The 17,775-nt window shown below is 41.1% G+C and overlaps 1 protein-coding gene across 2 annotated transcripts in view; it reads left to right on the top strand.

Moving 5' to 3' along the window:
* Positions 1-17,500, top strand: part of cemip (cell migration inducing hyaluronidase 1) — a 138,339-nt gene extending 120,839 nt beyond the window's left edge. For both annotated transcript variants that reach the window (XM_034680589.1, XM_034680590.1), the window contains exons 21-29: positions 4,382-4,562; positions 4,976-5,191; positions 5,362-5,573; positions 6,195-6,380; positions 8,594-8,798; positions 10,604-10,690; positions 10,872-11,029; positions 12,553-12,653; positions 15,023-17,500. In XM_034680589.1, the coding sequence (XP_034536480.1) occupies positions 4,382-4,562; positions 4,976-5,191; positions 5,362-5,573; positions 6,195-6,380; positions 8,594-8,798; positions 10,604-10,690; positions 10,872-11,029; positions 12,553-12,653; positions 15,023-15,150 (1,474 nt within the window). In that variant the 3' untranslated portion in view covers positions 15,151-17,500. The remainder of the gene's footprint in view (positions 1-4,381; positions 4,563-4,975; positions 5,192-5,361; positions 5,574-6,194; positions 6,381-8,593; positions 8,799-10,603; positions 10,691-10,871; positions 11,030-12,552; positions 12,654-15,022) is intronic.
* Positions 17,501-17,775: the final 275 nt, after the last annotated feature.

Here is a 17,775-nt window from a genome sequence, read left to right as displayed (position 1 = left end):
TGGAACCTGTCTTGATCAACAGCAACCTCTGGTCTTAAAACATGAAGCCCATGCAGAAGTGCGAAAAGGTGCAGTTCACCGAGCGTCTGATTGAGGCTGGCTGCAGAAACATGGGAAACCACATACACACCCATTCAAAGAAGACGATCTTTACAGCAGAAATAAACATGTTTACAGCCTGGTTCAAAAAACAGTTTAGGTCTGAGTAGCTCCTTTCTCTATCGGCACACACTGTACAGAGGTTGAATTTTTGTATAACTCAAATTTTCTGAGATATTAAACTTTAAACTTCTAGTTTTGCCCAAGTAAGGGCGTGGCTGACTTGATTGACAGGCTGGCACCCTGTAGCTGTTAGCTAAAAGGCTAAAGGCCCACCTCTTTACCTCACACTAGCTCGGACGAAGTTTGGTTTTAATCAGCATTTCCAATAACGCACCTGCTGATGATAGGCTTCAAGACAGCACTCAGAAACAGATGGGTGACGTCACGGATACTAGGTCCGTTTTTTATACAGTCTATGGTCTTGATCAGGAAGGTGGTCATGACAGGGGCAGGGGCGAGGGGAGCCATCCACAAGGGATCAAAACTATTGATATTTTGATACTATTTGATACCATGAGCTATAAAGATACAATGTCTGATTTTTTTTAAATTTCAGTGGTATCCAAAAGTACTGAAGCTACATAAAGACAAAAGGTTTCATGTTGACAGCAGCTGTGGTTGAGTGAGTGCTGCCAAAAAGGAGGCAAAGCAGAGACACATTTTCTGTGTTTATCACCTCTAAAGAATGAACAAACTTATCCATACCACTGCACAATTGCTCACAGGGATGAATTTCAACAGATTTCTGTCAGTTTGATAATGATTATATTTGTGAGCAGTGTCAATACTACAGGAAAAACAAGGAAAGAGAGCGATTTGGTGGCGTGAATGCTGTATTAACTTTCAGCCTGGTAACTCAAGAGCGTCCTGTAAGCACAGCTGGAGTTTTCTGCTTTTGTGGCGCTTCAATGCACCAATTATATCTTTATCTTGTCAGTTCAGTAAGCTTTTATTTTGGTAGGGAACATTAGCGTGTGTTAACCCTGCCGTGTCGGGACACATCATGTGTCCATTCCAAATGAAACACAAGAGAATGATGATCTTGAACATGTCAGCGTTATTTGGAGTCAGGTTTGATTACCTGCAGCCGGAGCTCAAAACCACAGACTACATCGCTGCCAGAAGCAGTTCAGGACAGAGGAATGCACATCAACACAACAAGCTGATACAACACAGCAACAAAATAAAACTGGATTCAACTGAACAACAACAGGGGCATGTTTGGTGATGTGCTGTTTGGACTGCACGGTAACGGTATCTCATTAACTCTCATGTGGATGCTTCAGTATTAGTCAGCCTTTTATTACTATTAATAAAGGCTGACTGTTAATGACATACTGTGATTAATTGCATGTCAAATGTTGATTTGTGTTTGGTGAGTTTGCTGTACCACATTGGAAATTAAAAACAAGGACATGACTCAACAGTTGGTGCTCAGGAGTTCATTTTTTTGTTGCTGTGGTTTTAAAACAGCTTCAGATATTTGTTGTGTCCCCTGCAGTCATTTCACCACAGCAAAAACAAGAATTGCTTTCCAGATAAGAGAGACGCTGCGTGCAATTCCTCAGAGCTACAAGATGTGTAACTTCATCAACCACTGTAATTAAGAGGTTCTTTTCCCTTAACCACACAGAAAGGTATGCCACTAATAATTTCACCTTTTATCTGTGTGTGAATGTGTACCTGCGTGCATGCATTAGAGTGTGTGCATCAGAGCTTAGTGTCAGGCTGGAGTCTTTTGGGTTCTAGCAGGGTTTGGGCAGGGAGGTAGAACAAGCATGAGAAAGGATAGAGGATCTAACTGTATCTTCGTCTTCTAGCATCCAACCAATGGTCGTACAATCTGTCAATGAGTTTGATGAAGCCCACTGTCTCTTGTTCCTTCGGCCCATGAACACATACACATGCTACAATCTTATTTAGGCTTCCTCCCTTTTTAATGTTTTATATCTCATTGTGTCACATCAATATCAACACAACATCAAATTAAATTATGATGCCACAAAAAAAACACAAACCTTTAACAGATCTGTTAATTTATTCCATCCATAGAGGCAAGGAAAGAGGCAAGAAGCAACATTTGTAAAATCATGTTCCTTGCAGTATCAGTACGCCTCTGAGGCTGACATCCTTATATGGAAACATCCACCTCTGAGTTTTCTCAAGTTCCCCAAGTTTTTCTGAATATTTCGCTCTTTCATCATCAGTTAATCTAATATGTGTCTGTGGAAATGTAAGGTGGAACAAACTCAATAAGAACCACAGTAAAGCTGCTCTGCTTATCAAACCATCCACACCTGAGTTGAAATCATAAGTCATATTTAGCAGCAATAAATGTCGGACTTGTGCCTGTATTTTCTTCCTCCGGGGATACAGATGATATGCAGAGTTAGAAGCTGAGAAAAAAAGTGTGACAAAGTGTGGTTTAAGCACCGGCACCCTCATGAAAATGAGAGGAAAAAGAGCTCCCTCTGGTGAAGCCATGAGTGCTACACATGAATACATTTCTACCACTCAGTGTGATGTCTAGCAGGGTGGAGAGAGCACTAAAATATTACATTCAAGTAAAAGTCCAGTTGCTTTCATGATGTTAAAAATTAAATAACCAGTCTGTGAATCTACTACAGTGAAAGTAAAACATACCTTATTTCAGATTTAGTACTGAGTGCTCACTGTTAATCCGTTTAAATGTTTAAAGTATGTCAAAGCTGATCTGCTGCACTGACAGAGACAGATCCGTCCTTACCGTCCCTCCTGTCACCCAGTTTGCCGTAAATTCCTCCAGACTTCATCCTGATCAATTTTTGGGAGCCTGTAATGCCGATAAATGCCAGACTCACACGCTGTGGATTCACTCATGCTCATTAAGCTCTTGCTGAACTTTCATCCCCCTCTTCCCTCCAGTCACACTCTTACCGTCTTTCTCTGACAAAGACAGCTGAAGTTTGGCTGCTTCTTCTCGTCTTAATAAATCCACAGAGACGAGACAGCTGAAGTTTGGCTGCTTCTTCTCGTCTTAATAAATCCACAGAGACGAGTTCCCTGCTGCTGTTGGTGAGCAAACCTGACAGTCTAACTGCACTCAGGCCCTGCTGTTTGTTCTGAGCCACCATGTCCATGTGATGTGTGGCGTTTAGGGGAAGTTAAAAAATCTGGTGATTTACTGTACTGTCGTTACCTGTGCTTGTGCTCAAGCACCATGCTGAAGCCCACCTGTTTCAAGCTTGCCAGGGCCAAGGAAGTGTACCGTACCTGACCCCCGACTCATTTATCAGCATACTTTACCCAAACTAACTGTTTGTATATAGCCAACAGGAGGCTACTGATGTGTGAAGTGTGACTCTGAAACTATCCAGGGTTAAGTCACTGAATATTTTAGCAGCATCTTCTGTCAGTATTGACTTTATAGACGGTCCCTCTGCACTTGAGTCACACCAGCTTTGCATCGAGGAAGATGTAAGTTGTCTAGCTTGCAGGGCAGCTCTCATTGATGAAAATAAGATTGTAACTTGTTGTCTACCTTTCTATTCTTTGAAGTAAATGTTGGATTAATAGAAGCAATGTTTGGCTGATAAATTACAGAGACGTGAAGGTCACATCTGTGAGTATACTTCCAACTTTACCAGTAAATCCTTCCTGGTTGTGATTTGAGACTTAGCATACGTGTTCTTTTTCCCCTCTGAAGAGCTTCCCACAAAAACAACTTTAGGAGGGGCGCTGGTTCCCGCTCTCTACTCCCCACATTTCCTGTCTCTCTTCAGCTGTCCTATTGAATAAAGGCAAAAAGCCCCCCCCCCCCCCCCCCCCCCCACACACACATACAAAAAAATGCAACTTTAAAAAAACAACTTCAGTAAGATTACTGATTTTAAAATCAGAAAAAAGATGTTTGTGTGATAAGAGTTTCACAGAGTAATGAGAAGAAAGGACTTTTGAAGGACTAATACTGTTTTGCATCAACTTTGACCACACTAGTCTTCTGCCCACTAACTGCAGAGTTGTCTCCAAGAGAAGATCTCTTTGGTGGGGTCAAATCCAATGGTAACTCATTTCCAGTGGGTAGCACCTGGTGAAAGGCTGCATTTGCTGGAAATAGAGACAAATAGCAATAAAAGTCTCTTCTACCAAACAGTTCAAAGTGTTTAAGGGCATGTCTCACAATCTGGGTGCTAAGTGAGGCTCAGGGTGCCTTTATTACACACATAGGTGTGTTTTGGGTATTAAACCATGATTCAGATTGCTAAGAGGTCCGTGTGTGTGTATCTGTGTTTCCCTTCAGAGATTTTCCTATCCGAGGCATGCAGATCTACGACGGGCCTATCAACGTTCAGAACTGCACATTCAGGAAATACACAGCGCTGGATGGACGACACACCAGTGCCTTTGGCTTCAGGCTCAACAACTCCTGGCAGAGCTGCCCGAACAATAACGTCACTAATATCACTTTTGAAGACGTTCCTGTGAGTCTACATTCAACCTGGAGCTTTAAGAGACAGATCTGAATCACTGTTAAGGGCTTATAAGAATAGAGTTTTAGCTGATGCTGAGATTTGTACCTTCTTATTTCTCCTCATGTTACCTACCACTGTGAAGTGCATTTATGGAGTTCATATAGTTAGTTCATCCAAAAGTAGAGTGTAAATGAACAGAATGTCAAATGATATCAAATCTGAGCCACTGCTGTCTCCTCTTCTTTTATGCTCAGAGTAAAGGAGGAAAAAAACACCCTTTGTCTGTTTTTGGTTAAACAATAATTTCACCTTGTGTTAGAATTTTTAATATAGCCGCTCCTAGTTGGGCCCCTTGCATGATTTTAGGGGTGTTTGCACCTACAGAACATTTAGAAGCCTTGAACTTCCTCTTTATGTTTCAGATTACATCCAGGGTGTTTTTCGGGGAGCCAGGTCCCTGGTTTAATAAGATGGAGATGGACGGGGACAAAACAACCGTCTTCCATGACCTGGATGGCTCAGTCAGTGAATACCCCGGAGCCTTCCTGGTCAAGGAGGACAATTGGCTTCTCCGTCATCCTGACTGCATCGACGTGCCAGATTGGAGGGCTGCTATTTGCAGTGGACACTATGCACAGGTCAGTAAGTGGGTGTCCAGTTCTGTGTGAGGATTTAGTTACTATAATAGATTAAGATTGCTGAACATTAAAGCTCAGATTGAATGATAAAATAATTTCTTTAACTGGCAGACACATTTATTCTTGATATTAAAAGCATCTGTCTAACTAACGTGCTGCGTTTCCTTCAGATCTACGTCCAGATACGTAACCCTGCTTACCTGGACATGCACATTGTGAGAAACGAGTACCCTGATCGGCCCCTCACACTGGAGGGCGCTCTGGGAAAGAGGAAACACTACCAGCAGTTCCAGCCAGTTATTACATTGTCCAAAGGATACACTATCCACTGGGATCAGGTGGCGCCAGGCGAGGTCACCATCTGGCTCATCAACTTTAACAAGTCAGTAGACATACCTGAGACAGCAGCGTATGACAAACACCACCTTCACACCATGCACTCCAGACCCTTCAGTATGAAGGCGTGGGCAGGTCGTACCAAGACAGCATGAAGGGCAGCATGGAGTTCAAAAGTCACAGATTTTCAGTTGGACAGAGGAAATAAATGTACATGTTACAGGGATGGGTTTATACCTCCAGACCAGGCATGTGAACAGAAAGATATTAAAGGGGTCTTGAGCAGCGTCTGTTTTGCCTTCCAGGGAAGAGATTTTTTTAAAAAACATAGAAAATAAAAGATGTCCTTTTTTGTGCATAGCCTGACCCGCTAACAGACCAAACAGGTCTGAACTAGATCCACAGGTCAGGAGATACATGATCCAGTTCAGCCTGTCCTCCATTCTCTCTACTGCTGCATCACTCATCCATGCCTCTACCTTTCAGTGTATGGCAAGCCTGCATAAGTTACCCAAAGTTGAGTTAAACTATATACACACACAAATATATATAGGCTATACATATACATATATGGGGAATCTTGATCAACAATGTAATGTAGCAACTTTTGTGACTTGACTCTACAACATGGAATATCCAGATGGTGTGAATATGTGCTGTTTTTCAGGCATGATTGGATCAACGTTGGCATCTGCTACCCTAAAGGCTCCACTTTCACCGTCATCTCTGACATCCACAACCGCCTGACCAAACAGACCCGCAAGACCGGGGTTTTCACACATACATCACAGAGGGAGAAGATCAACCACAACCACCAGGCCAGAGGATACTACTTCTGGGAGGAAGACTCTGGGTCAGACACACACACACACACACACACACACACACACACACACACACACACACATATATTAAAGGGATATTTCAGTTTTTTTGAAGTGTGGTTGTATGACTTTTATATCACTGGTAATTGTTGGGGCCACAACAGATGCTGCTCAGCTTGTCTCCTGTAATGAGAAACTGCAGGAGAAATGGAACGCAACCTAGTCTACGGTTTCTGCAGACGTGTCATTTCTGCCATGTGATTTGTAGAATTTTGAAAGAGTCCAACACGAGCACTCACTTCTGTTTAGGCGTACGCTCCACTTGGGTTTTTTCCAGCACTTTAATTTGCTGCCAGAAAGCCTGTTCATTTTTGCACTATTTACAGCCGCAACACAGACGTGCTCCTCCGCCTGCAGCGCACTGATCAGCTAATCCCATCTGTAATGTACATCACTGATATACTGTCAATGTTTGACATTTTTGCATCTCAGTTTTGCATCATGTGAAGCAGGAAATGCCTAAGATCACCTGGCGGACACAGTGATGTCTTTAGTGTTTGTTTTATCAGCTCAGTCTTCCTCTTCAGCAGCTAATACAGTTCAATTTGATCATGTAAACATGTCGTGCAGATCATGGGTTGTGTCACTCTGTAAAAAAAAACAGTGAGAGCCAAACACTTACTTTGATTCGCCTTTTTGGGTATCCAGATTTAACTCCGGAACATTGAAGGAAGTCAGAAACAAACTTCAGTTCAGTACGTCAGTACGACAGTGGACTCTGGCTGGTGAGCGTCGCAGACTGCAGCCCTGTTTGATCTGCTGGTTTATCTTAATTCCCAAAAGTCCAGAGGTACTGTTGTTACCAAGTCTAACTCGTGACAGCAAGTAGTTTTCTCGGTACATTAGCTTGCAGTTTACACACCTGTATCTCTGTTTTTCCCTCCGGTGCATTGAATCACCTTTTCCTCTGTAAACTCCGGCTCATAAAGGTGTCCACGTGTGTCTGCAGTAAACGGCATGACATCGACGTGGTCAGAATCACTCAGTATTAAGTTTAGTTGTATATTTGTCTCTTTGAAGCTGCAGACCTGAACATTCAATCAGCGCGCTGCAGGCGGAGGAGCACGTCTGTGTTGTGTCTGCAAATAGTGCAAAAATGAACAGGCTTTCTAGGGGCAAAGTAAAGTGCTGAATAAAATTCCAATTGGAGTGTACACCTAAACAGAAGTGAGTGGTCGGGTCGGACTCTTTCAAAATTCTCTAAATGACGTGGCAGAAATGACACTGTTTGCAGAAACCGTAGACTAGGTTGTGTTCCATTTCTCCCTGCAGTTTCTCATTACAGGAGACGAGCTGAGCAGCATCTGTTGTGGCCCCAACTATTACTAGTGATATGAAACTCATACAACCACACTTCAAAAAAACTGAAATGTCCCTTTAACAGACCATCACCAACAAACATAGCTTTTACCACTCTCATCAACCATCTGAAAACAACAAAGAAATGTGATGATAACTCAGAAAACACGGTGGTTATAGTCGAGGTGAAGTGGACCTCACCATGAATCATCCCCCTAGGTTACACCCTTTCTTTCATTCAGGCATTTTAAACCTCATGACACATTGAAGTGAACATTTCCACTGAAGGTAACGTTAGACGAAACGCTCAGTTGATGATCTTCTAATTGAATTGAAGGATTGTGAATGTGGTAAAGCCTCTTTTGTTTTTGAAGTGAAAATATAACTGTACATTTGGTTGATCTGGTGAGTCATGTGCCTCCTACACTGTGTGGATTGTGTGTGCCAGAGCAGGATTCAACAGTCTGAAAATAAAATCAAACTGAGTTCTCTGAAAACGATGAGTAGTCTGTGAGCAGTTAGAGACAGAGACAGAAATCACTCTGCGTGTGATTATTTACAAACCTGACATGTGTTTGTTATGATGATTGAAGCTCTGGGATCAGGATCTGATAATAACAAACAGAACAAGTTATTATCCAGGGATTATTTTTTATTCTCTTCAATATTTTGAGATATTTTCTGATGATTAAAAGAGAGTCCTGATCTTGGATGCAGGGGTTGTAATAAGACGTTGCAATGAAATGATATAATAAAATGTTCAAAAAGGTCATAAATTCTCTTTTAAAAAGAGTACAACTCTAGATTTCATAATGTGCATTTGTCTGTTGTTTAAAATCAGATTAGTGTATGATGTTTAAAGATCTACCCCTGTGTGTTGCAGCCTGCTGTTCCTGAAGGTGAGAGCTCATAACGACAGGGATCAGTACGCCTTCTGCTCAGAGAAGGGCTGTGAGAGGGTGAAGATCACAGCGGTCATCCCTAAAGGCAGTCCGCCCAGCAACTGCATGGCCAAGGCCTACCCTAAACATGCTGAGTTGCCCTTGGTGGACGTACCCATGCCCAGAAAGACTCCTAATGCCATGCTGGTGAGTGGGCGTGGAGATGTATAACTCATGTTACTCCACCGTGATCAATACTTTCATTTCAATTTCAATTCGTACAACACCTTTCCACGACATATACAAAGGAATACGTTTGCAAAACCTTCTGCAGCTGACAAAGTTAAAGGTGACATATCATGCAAAATGGACTTTTTAATGGTTCTTTACCTGAAATATGTGTCCCTGGCATGTCTACAAACCCCCCGAGAATGAAAAAAATCCATTCTGCCCCTGTTCTGATTTCTCCACCTTTCTGTAAATGTGTGTGAAACGAGCCGTTTCAGACTTCAGTGTTTTTGTTACGTAACAACAATATCCGGTCTGTCACAGAGTCAGAGCTCGGAGCTTGTTCAGCCCATAGACTGTATAAAATAATACTGAATCCCCCCTCTGTTTTTCATTACCTGCACAAATGTGTGCTAACAAGGAGCTCAGGAGGGAGGCATGCTAGTTGTAGGCTGTCTTAATAAACACAAAGGTCGGTTTTACTCCCCACGTCTGCAGATTTGAAGATCTAGTGGATGATTTTTATTTATCATGGATAAGTGCTAGCGCTAGTTAGCATAGCCACATAGCTACATGTTCGTAGCTGTGTACCAAGACACACGTCTACATACTGATAAATAAAACAACAAGAAACACTAAATCTATGACCAATCGTTCAGAGAGGTCCTGCTACAGGCGCCTCTCCGTCAGGATCAGATTCAGAGGGTTGAAGTAACGCGGGTCTGTGGACCCACGTCCAAACTGCTTTTAGCCTTAATTATTAGCTCCCTCGATTCAACCTAAATAAAGAACAGACCTACCCATGCTCTGATCACCTAACATGGTACACACATGTCAGTGCTATACACAGAATAGCACAGAACCTACCTTAAAGTATCTGTTGGATTGACCCCATAGATTCTCACTGATACCTGATCTAGCTGTTTTTATCAGCATTGGACTAATATCTGATATCAGGACTGGACCGAAACATTCCTCACAGATCAGGTACTGAGTAGTTCAAAGACAAGTGAGACAGAAGTAATAAAGAGAAGTGAAACAGACATAAACACAGACAAACAGGACTGTGAGAGGTGCTGTCCTTGTAGCTGTGCTTCAGGTAGTAACAGGACATAGATATTTAGTATGTGCTGTAGATATAAACTGCCCTGAATATTGGACATTGTCTGAATGAATAAATAAAAACAGATAAACAAATAAATAAGATAGGACAGGTGAGGGAGAAGAGCTGTGGGGCAGCTGATCTTTAGGTTCAGGCACCAGAAAAGAACTCTGATTGGATGGTAACTTCTGATGATGTTCACAGCATGTGAGCACAGGTTTATCTTTCACTGTTTGCTTGTCAGCCCGATACAGCACAGAGGTTTATAATTACATTAACAACAGCATGGTAGCATTGATAGCATGCTCCACTGAATGCCATGCATTATTGACATCTTTAAGCACAGTACAGTACCCAACAAGTTTGAGTAAGAAATGCAAAAAAACTGTGCAAATGTATAGAGACAAATATCAGAAAGTGTAAAAATGAAGTTGTTTCAATCAATCTATCAAATGACAAAAATATTCATATCAAAATTTCAACAGCTACACAATTTCCTCTATAATGTCTCAAGTTGAGAAAGGACTCACTCATATAATATCTATGACCTACTGTAGAACTGTTTCATGAGCTCTTTCTCACAGATGTGGTTATTTCATCTCATTTGTTTCGTTTTTGACTGTTTGGAATGCAGCTGACTAAAAACACTGTTCATTTTTTCTCCTTGCTTTTGGACTGGCAGCACTCTCCACAACACTTCCTGGAAATCAAGCTGGAGTCGTATAACACTCGCTTCTTCCACATCAAAGAGGACTTTGCCTTTGCAGAGGTAACTTTCATACGAACAGTAGAGTGATAGTCCTGTTACTTTAGCAGCGTAAAGTTAGACCCCTGGTTAAAAGTGAAACTGAGTGTACAGTGTGTATACATAATGTGTTGCTAATATGTTGTTATTATGTTATGTTATTGTACCATACCAGTGTGGTGAGTTACTGACTGTGTTGTAACAGGTGAATGGGCAGAAGTTGTACCAACCAGAGGATGGGGTGCAGCTGACAGTTATTGACGGGCATGATGGAAAGGTGTTGGAGAGCAAAGGCTTCAGGAACTCCATCCTGCAGGGCATCCCTGCACAGATTGACAACTATGTCAGTGGACTGAGAGACGGGTAAGAAGTTGGTGCACTGCTGTCCACATGTACTAAAACTATTAATAATAATACCTTATAATACTTTATTTGTAGAGCACTTTTCAATACAGGTAACAAAGTGCTTCACAGTGGGCAATAAAAAGAAAAAGAAAAAGAAATGCAAAGTGAAATAAAGCAATAAAAAAATCACATAGAATACAGTATTTCTCAACTGCTAAAACACATTTCTTGACGTCCACCATGCTTCTCTCAATGCTATAAGCACAAAACCCAATTGTCAAACTACATTCACCAAACCTCTGACTCTTCCTGCTAAACCAAACAATGTTGTCAGATCACACCCTGAGTCAATCAAAATTAAAACAATACTGAGCACTCATTACACACGACATCAAAACACTGAACACACAATGCTCAGGACATGAAGCTGCAGATATAATGTTTATTATTCACAGTAGGATTAAAAAATACCTCTTTGAATGTAACTCCTGTATCCAGTAACAATAAAGTCAAGACGAATATAAATGAGAAGAACACGGTCTATCACAGTAGCTCAGATTTCATCAGAAGTTACTGTTCTTTGTCTTTCTCCATTGTGCTCCCCTCCTCTTCCTCCTCGACCACCTCTGACACCCACTCTTCCTCTGCCTCTCAGATTATTTCTGTCCATTGTACAACCTTCAACAACCAGTGCTCTCTGAACTGGCTTATACTGGTTTCCTCACATCATGAGCCACAAGTGTGATCAGTTTTGAGTGGTTGTGTTGAAGCTGTGACTCCTGTGCTTCAAATGTGTTTCACTTTTGCTTCCTGTGCTTACCTTTATGCAGCACAAGTGCATCATAAAGCAACATGTGTTTTAGTGAGTGAGAATGTGTTTGAAGGTGTGTCTAACAGGTGAAAAGTCATTATGCTGTTACCAAAAGAGTGGTCGCTTAGGAATTTGGTTCAGACAAAAGGGTTTAGTGTTTTAACAAATGAGAAATACTGTAAAACGTACAGGCGTACAGAGTCACAGTCTTCATGCCGATTCTCCCCCATTCTGTGGCAAATAGGTTCCTTATTCTAGAATATTGTCTTAGCATGCAGAAAAACTTAATTGCATTGCTAAAATGTTGTGTTCCATTGAGCCAAATGCAGTCATGTTCATCTTAAATCCTTTAAATGACCAAATATGGTTTCCGGCTCTGGTAAATCTCTAGCTGGAGCTTTAAAGACACATTAGGGGTTGACTGTGGCTTAGTGGTAGAGTCACTTTTCTCAATCAAATGGTTTGGATCTGATCCCAGGTCTGCTGTCAACATGCCGGAGTGCCCTCAGAGGTGCCCCCAGAGGTGTGTGAATGGGATAAGTTAATACTAATAGTGCCTTACTAAGCAGCCTCAGCCTTCAGAGTATGAATGTGGTGTGAGTGTGTGAATGTGACATGTGATGTGAAAGCACGTTGAGTGTTCAGAAGAGAGGAAGTGCTGAATAACTACAGTCCATCTACTGACAGCTGAAGGAGTCACTACAATGATGTGATGTTTTTCTCTCTCCAGTTCCATCGTCCTCCTCACGTCTAAGGGCCGTCTGGTCACCAGGGGACCCTGGACTAAAGTTTTGGAGAGGCTTGGAGCAGACAAAAGCTTCAAGCTGAAAGGTAACAAACTATGTCTGTACAGAAAATGTACTCGTAGTGCAGCATTTTAGCAGGCTGCTTCGACTAACAGCTCACTGTTTATTTTTATTGCCCCAAGGAAGCTGCTAGTGCACCAGACTGATGTGTCTGTGATACCATCATGTAGTTGCATATCATGAATTAACTATTGACATCGGGTGTTTCCAACATAAAAAGGCCTACACCACCAGGTATATGGTGTCACATTTTGATACGTGTTATAGTATAATTTTTTCCTCATTTAATTACATTTTTTTTTTGTTTTATTTTATTTATTTATTTTTTGTTGATTTTTTATATTTTATTTATTTATTTATTTAGATTCTATTTTTTATTTTTTATTTTTGAGAGACAGCTCAAATCAAATCAAATCAAATCAAATCAAGTCAAATCAAATCAAATCAAATCAAATCAAATCAAGCTTTATTGTCTTTTTTTTCATACCAGTGTAAAAACATAACAATAGAGCGTTTCCAGGAGATCCTGTTTAAATACATTAATACAAATGTAGTAATAAAAATACAGTAATAAAAATATATAAAAATGTTGTTAATACACAGCATTCATACACTCATCCATCAAAAGCTTAAAGTGCAGTAGGCAGATCATTAAATATGCAGCAGTGCATTCATGTTAATTTAACAGTTAAACAGTGTGATAGCGTGAGGTAGGCAGCTGTTTCCCAGCCTGCTTGTTCTGCATTTTTGGCTGCAGTCTCGTCTCTGAGAGGGCAGCAGCTGGAAGAAACAGAGGGGAGGGGGAGAGGTATCCTTTGCGATGGTCAGGGCCCTCCTTCCTTCCTTCCTTCCTTCCTTCCTTACTTCCTTCCTTCCATCCTTCTTTCCTAATGGCACTCAGTTAATTTGCTCTCCACTCGCTCTGTGCTGACAGACACATATCAGGCCCACGTCCCTCATGTAAACACACTGCTTGTTGTGGGACACTTCCTGTTAAATGTCTTCTCATGTTGTTTTTGAGGTGCAGCTTGAAGTGTCCATTGTCATTTGGTAACAACAACATGTTAATTGTGTTTGTTTTGAAATGCCATGTATTTAAAGAAAAGGTTAATCATCACGCTTCGTTTTAATACCTGTTGAATACACATGAATTATGTATGTTTTGCTGTGATTTAATAAACTGACTGTTGATGGAGACAGTCTACAGAGCAGACAGTGAGAAGGAAACAGAGAGAGGAGGGGTGAGCCTGTGAGAGAGGACAGGTGTGGTTGAGTGGGGAAAGAGAAGTAAATGAGATGAGAATAAAATGTATGTATAATACGATAATGATACAGATAATAAAGTGGAATGAATATCGTGTTGTAAAAAATAACCATTCAAACTGGGCTGTAAATTCCTTTAACTACTTAAATGATATAAAAATTCAAAATGCTTACTTTGCCAGCTGCAAAGAGCAATGAACCAAAATATTCACAGTTTAATACAATTCATAGAAAAAGAGCTTGTACAGCAGATTTATTCCTTTAAGATGGAAATATGAGATGTTTCTCCTGAGTGGTTTAATTATGCAGTGGATGGGTTACTCGAAAGAAAAAGAAACAATTCAACTGCAGTGCAGTAGGTGGTGCTGTTGCTCCATTGGTTGCATTCCACCAGTCCCAATATGACAATCATTTTCTAAGACATTGAGTCTATCCTAAATTTCTGATGATGAAAAATAAGTCTTGTGTATTATTTTGAACAAACTGAAGCATTAGAAACTGTAGGCAACATTTTCCCTTCTTGAAAAAATCTGACACCTGTCGTTTATTCAATATTATGAATTTGAACACAGTGTAGTTTACACAGCAGTGACACCTTTCAAGGCACCATGGTAAACAGATTAAAAAACAGAACTTGACACTCTTCCAGCTTTACTAAAGTAACCACTGTCCACAATTTGATCCTCCTGTGAGACTTCAAAGCTCAATAATCTACATCATTAACTATGTTTGCATGCACTGAATTGTTAAAGAGGCCTTCATTTCTGATGATTTATGTGGCTGATGACAATAATTATGCATGTGACCCTGCCCTGCACACAGCTGAGTAGTTCACAGAACTTCTTGTAAACAGACAAAAGGCTGTGTGTCAGTTCTGATTGTAATGACAGTTCTGCATGAACAACAGGAGAAGCAATCAGCAGCCTTTATGTTGTCATCTGACATGCAACAGTAGTGCTGTACCAAAGGCATCACCTGGTATCTTTATAAAGACCCTGAGACTTCTGTCCAGAGAGCCCTGTGCAGTAACCATCGTATGATGTGCAGACAACATGAGGAAGGTTATTGCTGTGATTCACCCTTTTCTTCAGTTGATTTCACTAACCTTGTGGTAATTTCGCTGTCCTGCAGATAAACTGGCATTTGTGGGCTTTAAGAGCACCTTTAGCCCTGACTGGGTCCACCTGGAGGTGGATGCTGACCGAGCCAAGATCCATCAAGTCCTGCCTGTCCCTGTGGTTCACAAGTTGAAGCTTTGAGTGACAGGTTCACCAGGAGGACATCCAAAAGACTATTTGGCTCCTTGTACAGACTGGAACCGCCCCCCCAAACCACACCATCCCCACCACCAAAAGCACATGCACACACACACACACACACACACACACACACACACACACACACACACACACACACACACACACACACACACACACACACACACACACACATTTTGAGTACACTGCCTGCACTGCTGAGTCAGCTGCTCTGTACCATGGGTCCAGGATCAACCTTTTGTTTAACCCTTTAGGTTTATTAGTGAGATATAACCAGTGATCTTCACTGCCCTTGAAGGAGGGAAAACCCTCCTGCAGAACCAATGTGGTGTGCAGAAATGTCACCTCAGACATGAGCAGAGAGGATTGTCCCATCTGTCCTGTGTTTTTAAGTCTTTATTTTGTAAATATAGTTTTAGATGGTAAGCTAAAGTAAATGGTACAGAGGTGAAATGTTGGGGGAACAACAGAGGCTAAAGAGCATCTGTGTATGTGGTGAGGCCGAGAAGGTGGGAGAGAGCATGTGTGTGTGTCTGTGTGTGTGTGAAACTTGCACTGTTTGTTTACACATTATCCTTCTTTCCCTTATTGTGTGAATTCACACACTGGGACACCAATATGACAGTACTGGTTGGTTCAGTGTAGAAACACATGGGTGGCATGATGGTTTAGCTTTGTCACAGTGCTGTTGTGTAAAAAGGGCTTTTGATAGTAATGTAGGCTTCAGTAAATCATTTAAAGGAGCTGTATTCAAAGTGACCCACTAAAGTCCAACATGTTCTGTCCTCAAAGGAATTTTGGTGTTGGTTTACCTCGAATCACGTCAGCAAACTCTTTGGTCTTAGAGACTGAATGTCCCAAATTTCTCCTCTGGGGATTAACAAAAGACCCCAACAGGCACATGATGCTGTTTGATTTTACAGTTACCAAAAGTAGTAGGTCTACCAAAGTAGGGTCAGGGTTAGTTCAACCAGAAATGAGGTTGCACATGACTCTAACTCATGTCCCATAATTATAAAAATCACATTCAAAGACTCTGTTTTTGCAGAAAACTGATGGCACCCACATTAAGAGGGTCAAGCCATAAACGAAAAACTAAACAGGCTGCAGGATTAACATTACGGCCTAAAACAAGCACATAAAGTGAGTGACCATCCTCCTAGCTCCTGAAACAGTAGTGACCCATATAGCCTACTGTGTCATCTGTAGCTGTTGATTATATGTTTGGTCTAGGTGAGGCCCGTCTGGTTAAAGCATTTCTTTAAGTTCAGCTTTTAAATTCAAAAGAATTCAAAAACAGGCTGAGCCTCACCTGTGGGAAGTTTTCATCTCTGTTTGGTCCTGTTGGTTTGATCGCTCTCACAGCAGCTCACAACACCAAGCATCATCAAACAGGCAGTTAGTTTGAACCGTCAGCCTCCTGTAGTTGTTTATTTTCACTCGACTTCCTCCGCTGGCATTGAGGAGAACACAGCAGTGTTTAACAACACACTGTGTTCACTGTGACCTCCATGATATCAGTCGCTGCCTCCAGGTGAGTCACACCAATGAAGAGAGAAAGGTGAGCCCCATGTGTACCTTGGGCTCTGTGGATTGTCACAGCTTTAATGAGTGCGTTTACCTTGTTGTTTTTCTCAGCTGTGATGGAGACAAACAGAAACATTCCTTTTTTGCATCCAGACTTGTTGTTGTTGACATTTGATATTGTAATGTTGCTCTCATATTTCTTTTCTCGTCAGTGTTTGTAAGCCAGTCGTCAGTGTTTCATGGGATATTAAGCGAGAAGCCTTTATTAACAATGTAAGATATTAAATCAAGATAAAGTGTCCACTGTTAATGTTCAATCAGGGAATTTTTAAATGTGCAATTTCCCAACCTAAAAAAAGATGGACTAATCTTCAGTTTGAAAGACGAAGGTTTCCTTCTGCCGAAATAGCTGGTCTTTTTTCGGAAGTTGTAGCAGTGATCGTTGTTTTGTATGTTTAAATTTGTTTTTAAAATCCAAAGTTTACAAAGAGATATATTTTATACTTATTTATTGTGCAGACACAGCTTACCCAAATCTACTAGGGACATTTTTTTAGTTGTAACTATATTTCTGTCCTGTAAGTATACTGCATGTAAGAAACTATTATAGCTCCAACATAAAGATTAGAACCAAACACTGAGTGTAAACATGCAAATGACTCTATGTGAAGTCAGCGTGATTGAACTGTAAACCAGATGGATGTGTTGTATATGTGGCTTGGACTTGTACAGTAATAAAGTCCCATGAGATATCATTTCTTTAAGGACTTTGGTACAGAAATAAATCATGCTTGTTTCAATGTCACTGACTGAAGCTCACTGCATGTCACTTTTTTTCCTTCTAGGATACACAAAGCAGCATACAAGAGAGCAGCGTCCTGAACAATCATTTATAAAGATATAAACAAAGTCAAATGTCATCTCAGCATCTAAGTGTTATTAGCGACCTTGAGTGCTCTGAAAGGCGCTTCTAAATAAAATGTATTATAATTATTATTATTATTATTAATATTTACCAGTCAGCATGACAGCACCCATGAAACATACCCAAAGCTGGGGCTGTGTGGACATGTCAGCATG

This window comes from Notolabrus celidotus, chromosome 3 (genome assembly GCF_009762535.1).
Source record: "Notolabrus celidotus isolate fNotCel1 chromosome 3, fNotCel1.pri, whole genome shotgun sequence".
Classification (NCBI taxonomy): domain Eukaryota; kingdom Metazoa; phylum Chordata; class Actinopteri; order Labriformes; family Labridae; genus Notolabrus; species Notolabrus celidotus.
This window is presented reverse-complemented; position numbering and strand designations above follow the sequence as displayed.